The sequence below is a fragment of the Phodopus roborovskii genome, unplaced genomic scaffold, assembly GCF_943737965.1.
Source record: "Phodopus roborovskii unplaced genomic scaffold, PHOROB, whole genome shotgun sequence".
NCBI classification, from domain to species: domain Eukaryota; kingdom Metazoa; phylum Chordata; class Mammalia; order Rodentia; family Cricetidae; genus Phodopus; species Phodopus roborovskii.
Genome location: NW_026125052.1, coordinates 23,384,086 through 23,403,964, shown reverse-complemented (window position 1 = coordinate 23,403,964; position 19,879 = coordinate 23,384,086). Strand labels below are relative to the sequence as shown.

The 19,879-nt window shown below is 40.7% G+C and overlaps 1 protein-coding gene across 1 annotated transcript in view; it reads right to left on the bottom strand.

Moving 5' to 3' along the window:
- Cep112 (centrosomal protein 112) overlaps positions 1 to 19,879 on the bottom strand; it is a 382,234-nt gene that overhangs the window by 59,068 nt on the left and 303,287 nt on the right. The window contains exon 24 of the mRNA XM_051182944.1: positions 16,287 to 16,436. Within this exon, the coding sequence (XP_051038901.1) occupies positions 16,287 to 16,436 (150 nt within the window). The remainder of the gene's footprint in view (positions 1 to 16,286; positions 16,437 to 19,879) is intronic.

Here is a 19,879-nt window from a genome sequence, read left to right as displayed (position 1 = left end):
GTGACAAAAATGATTCACTGCATGAGAGCCAGCGGTTCCAGCTGAGCCCTGGTGAGTCTTGTATAAGAAGCCAATTTTATCAGGAGGAATCTGCAGAGACCAGTTATCTGGATGAGGAAATGCGGGCTAACATCAGTTTTGAACTTGGGATGAGTCTGCCACTAGGAATGACAAGAGAATAAGAGATGGAAAAAGAGCCATTGTGAAGAGAAGGAAAAATAACGCTTGTTCCTAAGAATGTCGCTGCCTTGTTTGATGAACTAGCTATTTGTTTTGGCTCCAACTAAACTCAAGAATGTTTCTGCATATTTTACAGTGTAGTTTATAGACATCAAAGGAACAATCTCCCCTTTCATCGTTATTTACACATAAAAATAATGCAATTTGTGGTGCATGTACAATGTAACTTCTTAAAAAGCTCTCGAGTCTAATTTATTAATTGCTTGAGATTTAAAGTTAAACAAGGGTGAGATGCAAATCATCTGTTACTCTGAAATATTTTACCACCAAATCTTGTTTTATTAATGAGATGTTGAACAGCCATATGAATATTTATGTATGTGGTTGGAGGGCTTTATGAAAGTCCTGGAGCAAGTGACAGACACATGAAAGCAAAAGGGGTCTAACTCTCTTGAAAAAGGGGGGGGTTGTTTCTTTGTCTTTAGTCTACTCTTTCCTCCGTGCTTCCAACACTGAGGCCTCCCTGTACCCCAGTGCGCACCCCAGTTCTACTCTGCTGCAAAGCTTTCATTTTTGTACAGCGACTGTGATGGCAACAGCCTCCTCCTGATCCCCTGGGATTGACAATTCACTCTTTTAGGGTGGCAAAACTCACTTCGTCAAGTTTTTCCAACAACATGCATTTGGAGAATATGATCAGTGTCAAATACTACACATAATTTGCTTATTTTATTGATTCTCACTTAGTTCTTTAGAACTTTCATAAAAACCCCATCTTTTCATGTTGTATTATGTGTAAAAGCAAGAGTTAAAACTGTCAGTTGTTTCTCCTGATTTAGAAAACACACTGATGCAGGATTATTTATGGTAATAGAACTGTTTATTAACAACCTCATTTTGCTAATATTTTGTAACATTCCAAATCAACATACCTCTGTCAATTTATTCTATTTTTTTTGGTGTGGAAAAGCACACACACATAGCCTACATATATAGACATAATAATGCATTTCCTGTTTAAAAATGTATCTATGTATCTCAGCCTAACCCTTTTGGCAGCAAGTGTTTGAGCTCTGCAGCAACAAAGATGGTCTGAAACCACACCCACCAACAGGCAGTGGGATCTCAGCCCAGGTACTCCAGGGGCTTTCCTCCACATGTCGATCTAGCCCCTATATCTTCTGCAGAGGTGATCCTGCTGTCCTCAAAGCTGTCCACCCTACCCCTGGAGCCACCTTCATGCTCTTTTCCTCAGGTTATCACATTTCCTCTAGCCATTTTCTCATCTCCCTCCAAATTCTACTTCCTAGTCCTTCAAGTGAGATGACTCATCAGATTGCTAGGAAGGAAGGCTTATGATTAGCTTTACATTTATAGCATGTGAATTATTTCAAGTAGTTAGAAATGCTAACAAATTAAGGATGTCTGCATCTTAGTTTGCTAACCTAAATGCTCATGTATTTGGCTGCAAATTTGTGGGGTGAAGGAGGCGTGACAATACCAGCATCTCTGTAAAATTTCTTACTACATTTCATTTACATGTGTGAACACATACAGGAATTAGAGGGCACTTGCGTACATATGGAGGCCTGAGAACAACTTGCAGGAGTCAGCTCTCTCCTTGAACTCTGTAGTTATTGGGGCCTGAACTTAGGATGTCCTGTGAGAAATGAACTCAAGTCATCAGGCTTAGCGGTAAGTGTCCTTACCCATGAGCCTGTCCATTTCCAATAACACCAAAGTTAGGACTGATGTAGGGGCAGCTCCCATTATAAAAGTCAATCACAGGTATAAAATGTTTAATAACTGTATTCTGTAAGCCAGTTTAGACTCATTTTCTGAGTGCCATTACTGTGTAGAAACCAGAAATATGAGGCATGAAACTTAAGAAGATGACTAGCACAGCACGATTTTATGATGTGTAGCCCCCAAGCACTGGGTCATAAGAAATGCTTCACAGAGGAGATGGAGACAATTTTGCAAATATAATAGGCATTCTCTAGCAGGTGAGGAGGCTGTGGTGGGGATCAAAGACTGCAGGAGCAAGTCGTAGGAGCAGAGCAGATGCTTGTGGGTAATCAGGCAGCTTGACTAGGACAACATAGGCATCGAGAGACCCGAGGAGGCTGCATAGCCTGACTGCCAGGGCTGAGTTTGATTTTGAGGTTTGATAGTTTGGTAACCTTCATTAAGAGGTTAAAATACTGTAAGACATAAAATAAAAAACTATCCCCCCTAACTATCACTACCCATTTGAAACTCAGTCAGGACATTTGAAATGTATTAGATGTATAAACTTGGCCATCTGCATTTTTTACTCACTACATACTGGCAATCTTCCTTCAATGCCACTGACACCTGCTTTGTAAGTATTTCACTGTACAGACATATTATCATTTGTTTACCCAGATTTTTCTCTAGTAAACCCCCAATAACAATGAATGTACCTGTAAGTACATCTTCTATAACATGAATTCTTTTCTGTGAACCTACTGGACCAAAGGATCTAGGCTGTACTGAGTTTTTCTCCCACTAATGATACACAAGAACATGTAACTCCCAAACCTTCACCTTCAGTTTTTTTCCAAATTCAAAATTTATGCCAATCCGATGCTACTTTTGATTTCCATTTCTTTTCTCTTGAGTGCAAATGAACACATTGCTCATGCCTGCCAAACATTGATGTTCTTTTGTGAATTCTATCTTCATACCTTAGCTCCTCTGGATCAGGGTTCTTAGCATTTTCCTAACTGACTTCTGTGCACTCTCTGTAATATGGGGATATCACAGTGCTCCAATCCACCACATTGCTGGTGGATGGTGTTTTTCATCCTAGAACAGCACTGAGAGTTTTGGCAGGGATACCAGCTGAGGAGATGCAGTTTTAAATCAATTACAAATCAAGAAAAGCTCTGAATTGGGTTATGGCAGACAGTAAGAACAAAAAATCCCCCCCAACCCAAAACAAACAAACAAACAAACAAAAAAACCCCAAAAAACCCAAGGACAAAGATGAACTCCTAGTTTCTAACAGGAAACAAAGACTGAGGGTACCCTTTATAGATGGAAAGGAAGAGCCAATTGGGAGGCTGATAATTCATTGATGCACTTGGAGGAGGAGGAAAAGCATATCATGCAAGAGTGAGCTTAGAGCTCAGGGATTCGCAAGCTGCAGCCAGCACACCAAACCCAGAACTAAGCCTGTTCTTGTAAATAAAGTTAATTGGAACATAGCCACAGACAGTTTGGATAGATTATCTATCACGCTTCTTACCACGTGGAAACTGCTGAGCAGTTGTGATAGTGTGCATGGCCTGCAAAGCCTTTTACAGAAAGTTTGATAACTCTTGATGTAGAGGGAAAAATAGTTGGGTATAATCAAATGGCATGTGCAACTATACACAGGAAAACAAATAGAGGAGATGTAACAGGTTGCCTCACAAAGTTTCTGTATTACACTGATTACAAAAGACATTTTAAGAATGGAAGAAATATCCTTTCAAGGCCAGTGAAGAAATGTGCTGGAATTTTGATGGGGATTGCATAGAATCTGTAGATTGCTTTTTGGCAAGATTTCCATTTTTATTATGTTTATTCTACCTATCCAAGAGCATGGGAGAGCTTTGCATTTTCTGGAATCTTCTTTAATTTCTTTCTTTAAAGACACAAAGTTCTTATTATATAGGTCTTTCACTTGTTCGGTAAGCATTACACCAAGATATTTTATGTTGTTTGTGACTATTGTAAAGGGTGATGTTTCTCTGATTTCTTTCTCAGCCCCTTTGTTGTCTGTATATAGTAGGCCTATTGATTTTTTGAGTTTATCTTGTGTCCTGCTAGTTTGCTGAAGGTGATTATCAGCTGTAAGAGTTCCCTGGTAGAAATTTTTGGGTTGCTTATGTAAATTATCATATCATCTGCAAATAGTGACAGTTTGACTTCTTCCTTTCCAATTTGTATCCCCTTGATCTCCTTTTGTTGTCTTATTACTTTAGCTAGAACTTCAAGTACAATATTGAAGAGATATGGAGAGGACAACCTTGTCTTGTTCCTGATTTTAGAGGAATTGCCTTAATGATCCACATCCATGCAACAAAGAGATCTATTCAACTATGTTCATAGCAGCATTATTTGTAATAGCAAGAACCTGGAAGCAACCTAGATGCCCCTCAACTGAAGAATGGATAAAGTGGCGGCACATTTACACAATGGAATACTACTCTGCAGGAAAAAAAACAATGGAATCTTGAAATTTGCTGGCAAATGTATGGAAGTTGAAGAAACCATCCTGAATGAGGTAACCCAGTCACAAAAAGAGGAACATGGTATGTACTCACTCATATATGGATTTTAGACATAGAGCAAAGGATCATTAGCCTATAACTCACACCTCCAGAGAAACTAGGATACAAGGAGGAGTCTAAGAGATTCATACAAGGTCCCTCATAGAAGGGGAAAGGAACAAGATCTCCTGAGCATATTGGGAGTGGAGGGTCAGTGAGTGGAGAGGAAGCTAGGAGAAAGAGAAGGGGAGGAGGGAAAGCACGTGGGACTAGAAAGATTGAGTCAGGGGAGGAACAGATGAAAGAGAGAGAGAGAGAGATCATTAAAGAGGGAGCCATTATAGGTTTGAAAAGAAAACTGACTCTAAGAAATGTCCAGAGACCTACAAGACTAACCCCAACTAACAATCTGAGCAACAGTGGAAAGGCTACCATAAATGCTCTTCCCTGATAATGAGATTGATGACTAATTTATCCACCATCATAGAGCCCTCATCTAGTAGCTGATGGAAACAGAAGCAGACACCCACATCTAAATACTGAGCTGAACTGGAATCCAGATGCAGAGAGGGAGGAAAAGACCAGGCTATAGAAACCCCCAGAGACAGCTGACCTGAACAAGGAGGAGCTAATGGGCCCCCAAACTGATAGCTGGGAATCCAGCATGGGACTGACTCAGACCCCCTGAACATGGATCTCAGTCAGAAGGCCTGGGCAGTCTAAGGTACCTCTGACAGCGGAACCAGGATGTATCCCTGGTACACGAAATGACTTTGGGAGCACATTCCCCATGGAGGGATACTTCCTTAACCTAGAGGCAGGAGGGAGGGCCTAGTCCCTACTCCAAATGACTTGACAGATTTTGTTGTCCCCTCCTGGAAGGCATCACCCTCCCTGTGGAGTGGGGGGGTGGGTGGGATGGGAGGGTGGTCGGGGAGCATAGAGGGGAGGGAGAGAAGGAGGGAACTGGAATTGATATGTAAAATAAGAAATAAATTTAAAAAATGGAAAAAATAGAGTAAAATGGCTCTTAGGAGTTGCAATGGGCTAGTATAGTAGGTGTCTCTGGATACATGACCATAATATACCTCTGTGACAATAAGGCTGTGTACCACCATCATCATGGAGACTGCAACTGGGATACAGCTTCATCAAAAATTGAGGGACCTCACAGAACTGCTGCAGCAATGTACCTGGGTCTCAGAACTAGGTCTTAACAATCAGGGTTTTGAAAATAATGACGTGACAGTGTGTACTTATTCACTGGGTACTACTGCAGGACTCTCTGGCAGTAGAGTACTCTGCTTGCTCCAGTCATGCAGGCTGCCTCCATCATATCACTGGAGTAAGACCATCCCTGGATACTGCTGCTGCTGCAAAGAAACTGAGGTATGCAAAAACAAGAAGAAAGCGCTGCTCAAGGAACAGATCTGGGGTTACCAGGGATAGAATGATGGTAACTATGAAGAAGTAATATTCTGGTTAGGTCCTGTGTCTAATTGACACATGTCAGTCATCTGGGAAGAGGAACCTCAATGGGGAAAATGCCTCCATCAGACTGCCTGTGGGCAATGTGGAACACTTTCTTAATTAGCTACTGATGTGGGAAGGTTCAGCTCAGTGCAGGTGGTGCCACCCCATGGGTAGGTGGTCCTGGATGGTCTAAAAATCTCATGCATACATCTAGGAGCTCTGTGTAAAATACCCTTCCCCTTTAAGACTTAAGTGTTGCCTCTTCTGTGATGTCTCAGGAGTGAGGAGCCCATGTGAACTGTGTTCCTGTCCTCAGTGACATTTTTGGAGTACTGTAATCCTGAGACAGCCCCTCACCCAGATCTTGGGGTAGAAACCAGGGTCTGCAGATTCTAGGGAGGTTACAGGGTGCTTTTCCATAGGGGGCAACTGACAAATACACAATACACCACTCTCGGAAAGAAACAAAAGTGAACAGTAAACTGCATAAATAAATAGCAAGGAAGAGATTATAAACACTCTTAATAGCAGGCACATCTGTTGGTAAACATGTTAACCACAAGCTTTTGAAAAGAATTGTGGCTTTCAGGGATGTAGAGTAGGACAGGTGGACCCATGAGTGGATTATTTTTTTTCATAACCCAGACTGTAAGAGTCTCAAGAATTTACTATGTATGTTTTGGCGGAAGTGTTAAAAGTATGCTGGACAGAGCTAGGCGTTGGTGAAGCGCACCTTTAATCCCAGCAACCGGGAGGCAGATGCAGGAGGATCTCTGTGAGTTTGAGATCTACAGAGCGAATTCTAGGACAGGCTCCAAAGCTACACAGAGAAACCCTGTCTCAAAAATACAAAAAAAAAAAAAAAAAAAAAAAAAAAAAAAAAGGTACTCTTCCTTGAAAAACCAAGGCTCTAATAACTAGTGATATCACTGCAGCCTCAGGGTTAACTTATGGCAGCGAGTAAGCTGGCAAATATTTGTGAAAACATATATGGTAAAAGAACTCTTATCTTTTAAGAATTATGTGTCATTATGGCATTTTAAAATATGATTTGTCTTTATGGGTTCCCCTCCCCATGAACCTTTACACCCACAACACACTCCTTTCAACTTAGCTGTCACATGGGAGGAGCCTTATAAATTAGATCTTGCCATATCAGGCAGTCCAATAGAGTACCTCCACCTTGTATGTGTGGAGGACAGGACTTCCATGCTCCTGGGAGGTGCCTGCAGAAGGCTGTAGCCAGAGCCAAGTTCCGAGTGTATGCTAGCATTATCCTTTGAGCTCACAGACATTCGTGTAAGGAAATGTTAGGGATTGTTCCATAGGATATTGTGGACATTCTTATGCCCCACCCCTCCCCAGCACCACCAGAGCTGGAGTATTGAAAGTTCCTCACTGAGAGGCCAGATGTTCAGGCAGAGATATGTCAAGGAGAAATGTTGTCACAAGTGTCACTTGCAGACACAGAAAAGAGCTTTGAAAACAGGGATGCTTTCTCATTTGGCCACTGACTCAAGTTCTTGAGACGAGGTTGGCTGCCAGGAGGCCACCTAGAAATGTGCTGTATTACCAGAAGGCTTGAGAGGGAAAAGCAACATTTCATAAGCTGGGGCAGTTCTCACTGCACTAAGAGCTTATGTAATCTATTTCCAAAGAATAAAATTACAAGGCTCTTTGAGGGATTTTAGTATCATTGAGACACAGAAAGAAATCTTGCCCTAGCCTCAAATGGCTTTCTTTGGGACCTGTTCACTATTTAATTCTTGCCTTCCCTCTGTGCATGTCCTAAGGACACAGAAGAAAGTGGCATTTTCTTTGTGCCCTCCTGAATTAGGATTAATAATGCTAAGAATAGAAAGAGTTTTCCACCCCACCCAAGAAGACTTGCCTGCATCCTCAAAAGGAAGATATTCACAGTATCCTAAGTGCCATTTTCCTAGAAGATAAGCTCAGTGACAGTGTGGCAGTGAGTTTTGACCTTGCTTTAGAGTGAGCGGGGGGCGGGGGGCAGCTCTCAATCCCTCCCCTGCTTCCCCTCCAGTTCTAGCCTCTGGCAAATTTTTACTTCATTTCAAAACTCTTTATTCAGTGGACAAAATATTTCAAGCTGTTTGAGTCTTTAAAACACTGCTTTGTATATAGGAAGCCAGAGAATAATGGATGAGGTTGTGAGGGACAGTCATTACAAGAATAGGAGAAACAGATTCCTGGGAATCAATGGCTTGGCCCTTGCACTCTATAAGCCTGGAGAGACTGTGTGGCTAATTTTATTACAACATTGCCCAAAAAATAATGGCTTGTGGTTAATCAACAGCTAGAAAATACATAGATTATCTGGCTTGTTAGTAGTTAAGAATGCAATCAATAGGTGTATGAATTTTTTTAACTTTAATAATTCTGAACTATATTAGAGATAGTTCAAAGGCAATATCATAAACACAATGATTGATAAAATATATAAATTTTAGCCTCACAACTAAAATTATTGAGTAACCCCTATCATATTCTTATGTATACATGTGTGTGGCTATATATACATATACATATACATATACATATACATATACATATACATATACATATACATATACAATTCCTATCATATTCTTATGTGTATGTGTGTGAATATACACACATAGATATGCATAAAGACCGAATAATGAGTTCATTTTATCACACAATTCTGTGATGTCTTGTTTTAACTGACTTCTCTGTAACATAAATGTGATCTCTGGTTAACCTTTGGAATCTGAAAGACCTCCTTTTTACTGTTCATCAGTATTTATTTCATACCTATTTTTGTTAGGGTTTCTATTGCTGTGATAAAACGCCATGAAAAAAGCAACATGGGGAGGAAAGGGTTTATTTCAGCTTACAACCCTCAGGTCACAGTCCATCTTTGGGAGACATCAGGGCAGGAACTCAAGGGAGGGGTCTGGAGATAGGAACCCTGATGCAGAGGTGCTGGGGAACACTGCTTACTGGTTTGCTCCCCATGGCTTGCTCCCTAGTTCTGGAGATTGTCGCTTGGCATGGATGCTGAAACTCACCAGCCAATGGGGTGTGGAGAAACAGGGCACTAGTCAAGCAGTTCTCAAAGGCTTTGGCTTTAAAATCCCATTCCTCTTCATTCTTAAAAAGGAACCATCCTAGGGCCAGCAAGATCGCTGGGAACAGGTGCCCTCCACTAGGCCTGATGATACAGTTCAGACTCTGTAACCCACATGGTGGAAGGTGAGAAAAGATGTCCTCTGATCTCATACTGTAATGTGGAATCTGAGACTCTCATGTGTGAACTTCCTATGTAGTTACATTAAAATCCCTTGGTCTATTTTGTGCATCGAATGGATCTTTTACTCATGAAGGGCTTTGTAGCATCAGGCATTGATCATTTAAAAAACGTGGTATAATGAGTCATATAAATCTTTCAACTAGAGATGCTTCATTCTCTTCCTGCCCCTTTCTTAGCTCTTACAAAGTCACCGATCTCATCAGAAAACTTTAAGCATTGCCAAGCTGTCAAGCTCACAACAGTGATACCAGTTTTCCAAAATTCTAACTTATTGCTTGAAAGGGCGAATTTTATTATTAGCAACAATACAGTCAGTTGTTATCCTTGACATGTCAGGCTCACTTCATTTATTTTCAAGAAAATGCCCGTCAGGTACTAGAGTGAATAAACACAGGTTGTCAATCCTTTCAGAACAATAGAGTTCAGCCCACACTTGGTGCAGACTGCCTTTCCTTGAGACAACTGGCTGGTTTCAATAGGTGTCAGAAGGGCTTGATGTGCACTTCGTGTTATGATGAAGAGTGCTGTCTCAAGACCTGGGATTTAATACATAGGCTTCCTCTTTGTTTCAAGCACATGCGTGTAGAACAGTGCTGCTGCCCAAACACTGAAATACATGCCCAGTGACGTATCTGTGATAATATGAAAACAGCTGGATCTGAGGAATCAAAGAATGGGGGAGGGGCCACTTCAGAAATGCAAGTGTAGATGAGTGAGTCTCCATTAGGAGACCAAGTTTAGCAAATGGAAAGCTACTGACAGATTTTAAGCTGCAGACAATATGCTAATATTTGTATTCTAGAACTGTCACTTTACCATCAGTGTGAGGGACAGCTATGGGCAGAATTCTAGAAAGGAGAAATTATATGAGGCAGGGCCAGAGAGGATGCAGTTCTGAGTGAGAATAGGGACAAGTGACAGAGGAATGAGACATGTATCTAGAGACATGTTGGAGTTGTCCTAAGGATGCATGGGAGATATATGAGAGATAAGGTCAGAGAAGAATTCCTTCAAGGGGAGTGTTGCCTGAGTAACTAGGTGCACCAGAGTGATTTGATTCTGATATCTGGTACTAGAAGAAGAGTAGCTTGGACTTGGGAAGAGCAAGAGAAGAAAATTCAGTCTCATAAGATGTCTACTTTGAGTCACCCATGGACTGTCTGAGTGGAAATGTTCAATGTGGCTAGAAATGTGGGCTAAAACAGGGTATGGCTGCACATTACTTTAATCCCAGTATGTAAAAAGCTGAGACAGAAGGCTATTTAAGAAGACCCTGGTCAAACAAATTATCAAAAAATTTAACAACCAAGTAAACAGGTTGTAGGCTCAGGGCAGAAATCTTAAATGTGGAAGTTCACATTAAGGGATGAGATTGTCAGGGACAGCACGGACAAGAGGCCTACATGTGGTGTGAAGAAAACTATTACTAAGTGTTAAAGAAGGAAGAGGAGAAGGAAAACTAGAAATGGAAATGAGGGGTGTATCAGTTAGATGACCTAGGAAGGTGTTGCTATGGAAACAGAAGCCCTTGGAGTCCAGTTTTTATACTTTAAAATCACAGCCCACAGATGTTCTGAGAATGGGAATATAATTTCTCTGCCCTAGTGCTGCAGACACAAACGAGCAATGGTGACAGAGGTATTTCCACCACCCTCTTCTATCTCTAGGATCTAGCATGAATAGGACATCCCGGGAAGCTACAAATCCGAGAAGATTGTGAAGACATGCAGAGTGGGTCATCTCCAGTTAAAAGACTGGGTCGAATTGACAAGAGTGCAGGAGCTCTCCATCACTGGCCCCCAGGCACACTGCACTGGAGCCAAAGCCTGGTAGTAAACAGCTTGGAATTTGGGGACTGTCATGCAGTGTTATTGTGGCAGCTACTAACCAGCACAAGTGACTTGTTAATGTTATAAAGAAATCAATCAGGATTTTAAATTCAGATCACTGACAGTTTCCATCTAAGACCAAATAAGTGAGCAAATAGGAGCAAAAGTTTGCAGGTGGGGTGGGTATCTCATTACACTGGGTTTTAGCTCAGTGGGATAGCATGAAACTAGAATGTGTAAGGCCATGAGTCCAATCCCCAACACACACCCAAACCACACAAACCCAAGTAGAAGCCAGCAAAGGTTTACCAACATAAAGACACAAGGTAGCCATGTTGATAAAATATAAAACACTATCAAAAGTCTGTGCTCAGTGAGAAGATTCTGGAGCACACTGGAAGGACCTACAGTGGCTCAATGCCAAGGCCTGCCATGGTCCCCAGAACCTCTTTATGTGATGATTCATTCCCTCTCCACAGATGACTGTGATGGATTTACCTTGATCAGATAATGTGCTATTCTCATTGGGAACTAGGGTCTTTTGACCTGATTCAGTACTGGCTTAGTGACTTGTCTTGGCCAGCAGAATGTGGCGGTGGTGATTGTGCCTCTTCCTAGTGCAGCTTCTTCACATTTCTGAAGGCCCCTCTGCTAGTCTTTGTCAAGGAGGCTCGGTAACCATCTCAGACATTCTAGCCTCAGTTCAGCTTTCTCTTAAATGACACCCAATGATGCACTGGATGCAAAAGAGCCATTCAGCTGCCCCTGCCCAATTCTCGATCCAAGAACTATGGGCATATAATAAAATTGTTCTAAGCCATCAAGTTAAGGTGTATTTGGATGTGAACCAGAGATAATCTTTCCTTTTAAAACATTACAGTCTTCCATTTGTTTTTGGAGGACATGTACCATGGTGAACATGTAGAAGCAAGAGAGTCCACTTAGCATGAGACTTTCATGGAATGAATTTTGGGGGTGGAAATCAGGTTGCTAGGCTTGGTGTGACTGCCTTTATCCAGGGACCCATCTCCCATCCCCAGGCATAATCCTCCCTACAAGCTTGACTTTAAATGTAGAAATAAGATAAAGCAATAAGTGATAAAGATTTTATTGCTTTTAAATAGTGGTGCTATAATTCAAATAAATCAAGAGAATTTATAGGCTAGAGAGATGGCTCAGTGGTGAAGATAATCCCCCCCCCCACCAGGGGACCCAGGTTTGATTCCCAGCATCCACTTGTATACGCTCCTGTAATTCTAGTCCTAGGGGGATCTAATGCCCTCTTCTGGCCTATGTGGGTACCAGTAGGGATGTGCTGCATGGATACATGTGCATGGGAAACACCCATGCACTACAAACCTACTTTTCAGGGATATCTAGATGTCAAATTCTGATATGTATATACTTTTCTTAATAGGCATTTTTATTTGTTTTCATGGCAAAGCATCCTGTGAACATCAGTGTGCACACACAGTCTTCTCTGACAAGGTTTCAGTTTACTTCCTATGGTGAGAGATGGGAAGGAGGCAGAGTGCTTGGCATCGTAGGTGCCTGGCACAGAACAGAAAGTCAATACTGTGGCCAAGCATTTCTGACTAAACGAAAGTATGACACTTTAATCATTGTACTGGGATGAATTCTAGAATTGGGTCAAAGGCTAATCAGGCCTCCTGCGCCATTTAATATGGATGGCCACTGTCAAATTACCATCCAAAGTATTTTACCATGCTACAATGCGCACATGGGTGTCCTCAGTGGATTCTGTAGACTGTCTTCTCCCTCACATGCTCACTTACATACCCGCAGGAACCCAGAGTTGGCTCAGAGGGCACACAGGCACTGGGTTAACTAATTGGCTCTAATCTCAGTCCTGAGTTTGAGAGAGCTCAGCTAATCAAGCGGAAAGTTGGGGGGGGGGAAGCAGGTTTTACAATTAGCATCCTGACTGCTTATCCACCATTGTTGACTGTCTTCAGACAGATGTATTTGGTTCCAGAAAATTGAGCTTCATGCTGACTCTGCCTCTCTGTCCTTGTATCTCTGTCTGGATGTGTAGAACCCTCACTGTAATTAGGATATAAAATTCCCAGATTTGTTCCATCATTCAGACAGACAGAAGGGTGGAGGAGCAAAGACCTCCACCTGGGCATTTGGTCATTCCATTCATGTTCAGAGATGCCCTGTAAGGACACCGAGGGAGGCCTGACAGTGACCAGCTTAGGCTCTCAAAGAAGACAGACTGTGGCTTGAACCTTACACATCAGTTGTCAGGCAGTCTGGGGTTGAATTGGCTGTCCAATTTCAGCTTTGTCTCCCCACTGCCATGCTCAGGAAATCCTATTCTCAGAAAGATTCCCTTAACTGCTGGGCAAACTGTGGTGGGAGCGGGTGAGTCAGTGGAGAAGGCGGCTGGAGAAGGAGGTGGGGAAGGTGGCTGGAAAGCTGCTGGAGGACTAGAGAGAAGCCATGAGAGCAGCCACAAGTGTTCAGGCCACAAAGACCGCCTCCACATACCTAGCAGGCTCAGATGAAATAAACGGAAAGGAATCACTCCAACTTTTGCTCCCAAAACCCCATTCAGAAGCAGGGGCTTGTGACTAGCAGCAAGATGAGAAAAGGAATAAAAGCTTCCAGAAGTGAGGGCAAGGAAAAGCACTGTCATCACAGGTGGCTGCTTCCTCCCCAAGGGACAGGTAGGCTTCCTGATAGGTGGATACTAAGTGAGGGAGAGAAAGGCTCCTGGAAATATCTGTGATCAGGAGAGCTAAGTGCTCGGCATGCGGTTGGAGCCAGTGGAAAATTAAAGGACCATTTCCTTTTCAAAAGAATGCAGGACTATCTTTGGATTTACCTTTCCTTTTTTATTTTTAAAGAACTGAGTTCTTCATGGATAGATGAACTGGATGTAATTTAGATTTTAGGTAGAGTTCAAGACATTTGCTAATTTAGTAGTTTCATATGATTAGTTTCCAAAAAGTTACAGATGGATAAAGAATCATGAAACAGATTAAAAAAAAAAAAAGTGGTCAGGTCTAAGGGGTGTGATGGTGTGACAGATTTATAAAGTAATTGTTTGCTAGAGAACTCAGAGTGCAGTGCTGCTGCTGGATGATTATCACTAATTACACGTGTGTGTGTGTGTGTGTGTGTGTGTGTGTGTGTGTGTGAGATGTAGCCAGGGAAAAAGAGCCAAGGAAATGAATGATAACAAATCAATTATCTTAGCAATTTTGCTAGAAAAATAAAGCTGTTTATACACTAAGTAATAACAGAACCCAAACTAAAACTGTATTTCAATTATTACTGCATTTCTATTTTTTTTAATTAATAAGCCACCCCCCCCCACAGATAGGACTATGCTATAAAGCTCAGGCTGGCCTTGAACTTAAGATCCCCCTGCTTCAGCAAGTGCTGAGATTACAGGTATATGCCACTGTACCTGACTTTTTAACTGTATTACTGTATTTAACTGTATAACTTTAATTTGCTATATACATTTAAGAAAATGTTTATTTTTATGTGCATTGGTGTTGTGCCTGCATGTATGTGTGTGTGAGTGTGTTGGTTCCCTTGGAACTGGAGTTACAGATGGTTGTGAGCTGACATGTGTGTGCTGGGAACTGATCCCTGATCTTCTGGAAGAGCAGCCAGTGCTTTTAACTGCTGAGCCATTTCTCCATCCCCTGTACATATGCTTTGAGCATATGCTATGTACATATCAACTCCCATCATCTAACTTCAGTCGGTGATTTGGGGTGGGTCTGAAGTTATGGTTAAAGGCCTTTTCTCTTTTATCATGCAAATGGTTTAAAACTATAAGACTATTTTAAAATAGTAATTGTGCTAATTACAATTCTTTCAAAGTAATTTTAATCCTTTAAAAATAATGCTAAGGAGTGACTGTTGCTAGGGGTAACCTAACTCATGTCTTCCACTGCTTATACAATGGGATCCACTTGTTTAATTAAAAATTGGAAATTACCATCCACTTGGTTATTTGGACATAAGTAGAAGAGATATCTATTCAAAATAAAACTTTTATGTAACAAACAGCTTAAACAAACCCCACAGCTCAGTTCATGCAATGGAAACTGTTAACAGGCCAATGGCACCAACTGTAAGTAAAAAATGGGTATGTGTAAGCTTAAAGGGCTTGAAAGAGTTTTAAATAGCCAGATCATGAAAAGTAAAGTTTTTTTTTTTCCTTTTTGTCTCATAACTTATGGGAGGGCAAAAGTCTCACAAATAGAAATAAATAGGCAACAGGTCATTAACCAAATCTCAAGTCTTCACTTGTAAAGTGAGGAGATTAGTTGTGCTGGTCTCAAAAGGGCTTTCTATCTCTTAAAGCTTTTGATTGTATTCGATACCATCTAGTCTTAGAAGTACATAAATACATGCATATATATATATATATTTCTTTGCTATGTATGATTACTGTACATGTTTTAAGTATTGTTATAACAAAGTCACTGAAAATAATCTTTTGCTGGGCATTCTCTAAACTGACTTGTTCTCCTTTAGCCATATTTATAAAGGTTTCCTGACAGTGCCCCTCACAGAAGAAACACAGCATGATGCAGACACTTACAATAGCATCCACTACTATGAAGCCTAGGAAAAGGCTGCTTTGAGGTCCAACTGCCTCTCGCCTAGAGGATCAGGTCCAGGGAGTTTTCTGTTGCTATTAAGGTGTGACTAGTTCTCTGAAGCCATTTAGAAACAACCAAAGTTCTCAGCAGCAACAATCGACCCTGTGCTGTGTCAAAGCACATCAGATGGCTGGCATTCCATGCCTGGAACAAACGCTATTGCTTATTATGTGAATACATAATGAAAGGATGTGGGCAAAGAACATAATGGAAATTGGAAGCTGACTTCTGAATGTGCTAGGCAGCAGTACTGGGCTGAAACACTCATTCTAATTTCAAGAGACAATTCCAAAGTAGTTCTCAAGAGACAGGATGAGGTATTTTTCAAATATTTGTTCAATATGAATGGGCAGGGGTTGCCAAAAATGACTTTATGCTGGCATGCGATCTCTTGGAGGGAAGTCAGCCTGAGTCACTGGATACATCAAAGGTAGAAAGTCCAGTGAATGGAATTACTGCAGGCTGTGTGAGCAAGCCAGATACCTGTGTTCATCTGCCCACTGCTGCGATTTCAGCCTCCTTTTAATTACATTAAAGCAGCTGGTACCACTGGTTACTGCAGTCTTTAGATTACCTTGATTGCTTGGTCATTATCTCTAATCAGCTGCTGCTTCTCATCTTCAAACTTTTGTATAACATCCTGGAGCCGCCTTTCTGCAGCAAGCTGCTGTCGACTGCTCTCCTCTTTCAGGGAGGAAATGGTTGTCTGAAGCTCTGCTATGATCTAAAATGAAAACAGCATGCTGTAGCTTCAAATTCTCCATGAGAGGCATCTATTTTATATGTATTTATGCTTAACAAAGGAATGAATTTGGCAAACCTCTATTCCACAAACTGAATATTTTCAATTAACATATCACTCAGGATAATGCAAGAAATTCCACACAATAAAAGACTACAATAAAACTGTGAATGGTGAACAACTGCTGAACCAAATATATTTGGAAGGCATTTCCACTCTAACATTCCACAATATTTACTCATCAGAAGAAAGAACATCTGTGATCTCAAAAAAATGAAAAGAGTCAGACTGCATTTTACTGAGAAATAAAATTCTTAAGAGTGAGGAAGGCTGGTCTGACTTTGTAAGACTTTGTACAACCACCATCAGCACCACCAGCATCACCATCACCACCACCACCACCACCACTACCACCACCCACCAGCACTACCCTGATTTTTCACGGTCATGCTCATTCTTTAAGGTTACCCAATTCCACACATTAAGTTTTGGGTATTAACTAATGTTAAGAACTGTGCTGAGATTTAAAGTTCTTATATTATTTGCTACTGTGACAGAAGTATGATTATTACCTCCCTCTTTCAAATTAGCAAACAGAGGCAAAGAGGTCAAACATTTTACAGTGCTGAAGATGATGGACAAGAATTGAAACCCACATTCAACTTCATTTTCTAATGAGCCAATTCCATTTTTGTTTGGTATCAAAGAGAAGTTCATGCTTCCAAATAGGCTGCCTCCTTCCTAAATGCACACTCCTGAAAGTTTATTCTGGCTCGGATAGTGCCCTTCCACAGGGACTTCTGCAGCTCTGTCCACACTCAGTTAGTTCCCTCCAGGGTAGGGTTCCGCCACCTTCTCAAATTAACAACTGATGAGGAACGCAATGGCCCACTGAGAGTACATCTCTTCCTTTGCTTTGGATGCGGCCATTTCCTTTCAATCTCAACAGCGAGGATTGTTTTTGAAAGCAGGAAATGGTTGTTTCTCTAATAAAAGAAACAGTACCAGTGCTCACAATACAGCTTAGCTGTCTTTCTTGATGTCAGTTTCTCACAGAAGGAGCACAGCATCAAAAGGCAAAGCAAGAGGGCCATAAAAGCCAAGTGCTATAGAAATATAGTTGTCACAATGGGCATGCACAGGACATTTTATGATAAAAATTCAGTGCGCAAATTCACTGTAACAAACTTTAAAATGTAATCAAATGCTAAGATTATCTTGAAATGAGGAAATTCATAAGAACAGTATGAGAATATTAAATGGGTCCTCTGCTGGGAGTGAAGGAATTCACTTACTGAGAACAGAATACTGTTCTTCTATTTTAAGAATTTTGATTAAATGTTCCTCCTGTGCAACAAATGCTACATCCAGTCAATTACTTTTCATAGCACTTCTTCCATACATAGTAAAGGTTGAATTCCTATAGTAAACATAAAAAACCAAAGCATAGAAGAACCAGCTCCTAGTCACACGGCCAGAGAGGGCAGGGAGAGAGCCAGATTCCCTCAACCTACCATGAAATTGAAGACTGATATTTTATAGGAACACCAGGCCAAACAGTAAACACAGCTTAATATTTCAGGGTCCTCAGCTGAGAAAAACAACTTCAGAGAAGTGGGGAGTTTAACTCTGTAGTGTGCATGTAGTTCTCTGCGATTTTATCACATGTGTAGACTTGGGTATCTATCATAGTCATGTAATCTACTTTTAAAGCACAAGGTATTTATTTTCCTTTTAAAAACACTGTAATTGTGCAAATCAGTATTGAGTAGAAAGAGGAGGATCAGGAGTTCAAGGTCAGTTTCAGCTACTTGGTGAGTTTGAGACTGACTTGGGCTACATGAGACCTTGCTTTGAAAATAAAAGTAAGGTTGAGATTAGCATAGCTAAGACTGAATATAAAAATATTTTGAGGTATTTAAAATGATTGTAAGGGCCCAAGATCAGGATATTCCTCATTTTTAGAAGATTCTGGACAATGCATACAAAAAGAAATGAGTGTAGGTTTTGGAAGGAAGTATACATGACATTCTAAGGAAGGCACACTTGTCTTATGGTTTCTTTTTTTTTATGGTGAGAGATAATGAGACGTCTAAGGGGGAAATTAAGATTACATTTGGAAAGCTATTTTTAAAACTTATAAAGGTGACATAAGGGAATGTCAAAAGACTAAGGCTAGACAAGTAGGTTGGTTAGTAGGTAGGATGACACTGTGTCACCTAAAAAAGATTTAATATTCCAAATATTTCAGATCAAGAAATAATTAGAATACCAGGCTAGCAAACATGGTTTAAGTTAAGAACACAACATGGATCTTTATGTCTATTTATATAGACTTCGGAGTACAAGAAAACATATTTTTCCACCTTAGCTGAGTGCATATATCACTAGCACTCAATAAATATTCAAGTAATTGATGGGAGATGCCATTCTGTAAATATGTTTCTCGTATTGGTTAATGAATAAAACACTATTGGCCAATAGGAAAGCAAGATAGGTGGGACTAGGAGACTAGGAGGAGAGAAGAAGGAGTAGGGAGGAGTTTCAAGATGTAGGACCAATAGGGTAGAACTCCGGGCTTTCTCTCTCTGATAAGATAAGACTACGTGGGAATACTTAGATTGATAGAAATGTGTTAATATTTAAGACAGAGCTAGCCAATAAGAAATACTAGTAACAGCCAATAACTTTATATCTAATACAGCGTCTCTGTGTGTTATTTGGGGCTGACGTGGTTGTGGGACCAGGCTGGCTGGAAAAACCAACTCTTAACAAGTAATGAATTATAATGGTGAATTAAGTAGTTAACCATCATGGTAAATAAAAAACATCACCACCAGGAAAAAATAAATCAACATAGTTCAGCCTTTTCATAAGCACTAGTAAAAAGTTTTTGAAAAAAGAAAAAGAAAAAGGCTATATCTAATCATAATTGGGAGCCTCCAGTTTGTATAGAATCATAATTAAAGAAACTTTGTGTATTTATTAGGATCTTATTTAAAGTCTTTACAAAATTTAAAATAGAGGTTAAGTTTCACCTTTTAGTTCTATTTTTTTTTTTGTTGTTTTTTTTTTTTTTTCCTCAGATTTTGGTACAGTTTTAGACTTGTAAAATTCTTCCTCTAAGTTCAATAGCCAACAAAAACCATACCTAGAAAAGACAGGAAGGCACTGGGTTCCTCACAAAATACAGGAAGGCAAAGCCCTTTGCTACCCTCAGCAAGGCCCCTGGACGCAATGGGGGCATGTGGCATACTTCATGGGTATTAATCTGTACCATGAAGAAGCTAGCCAGGGTAGTGCCTAGGGTTGATTGGCAGTGGATGGGTTCAGCTGGCAGCTGGTCTCCTTCGGCTATGAATATTTTAGCAAAATGATGCTACCTTGTTTTGGCAAATGGAGAGTAGAGAACTGAATGGAGTTTA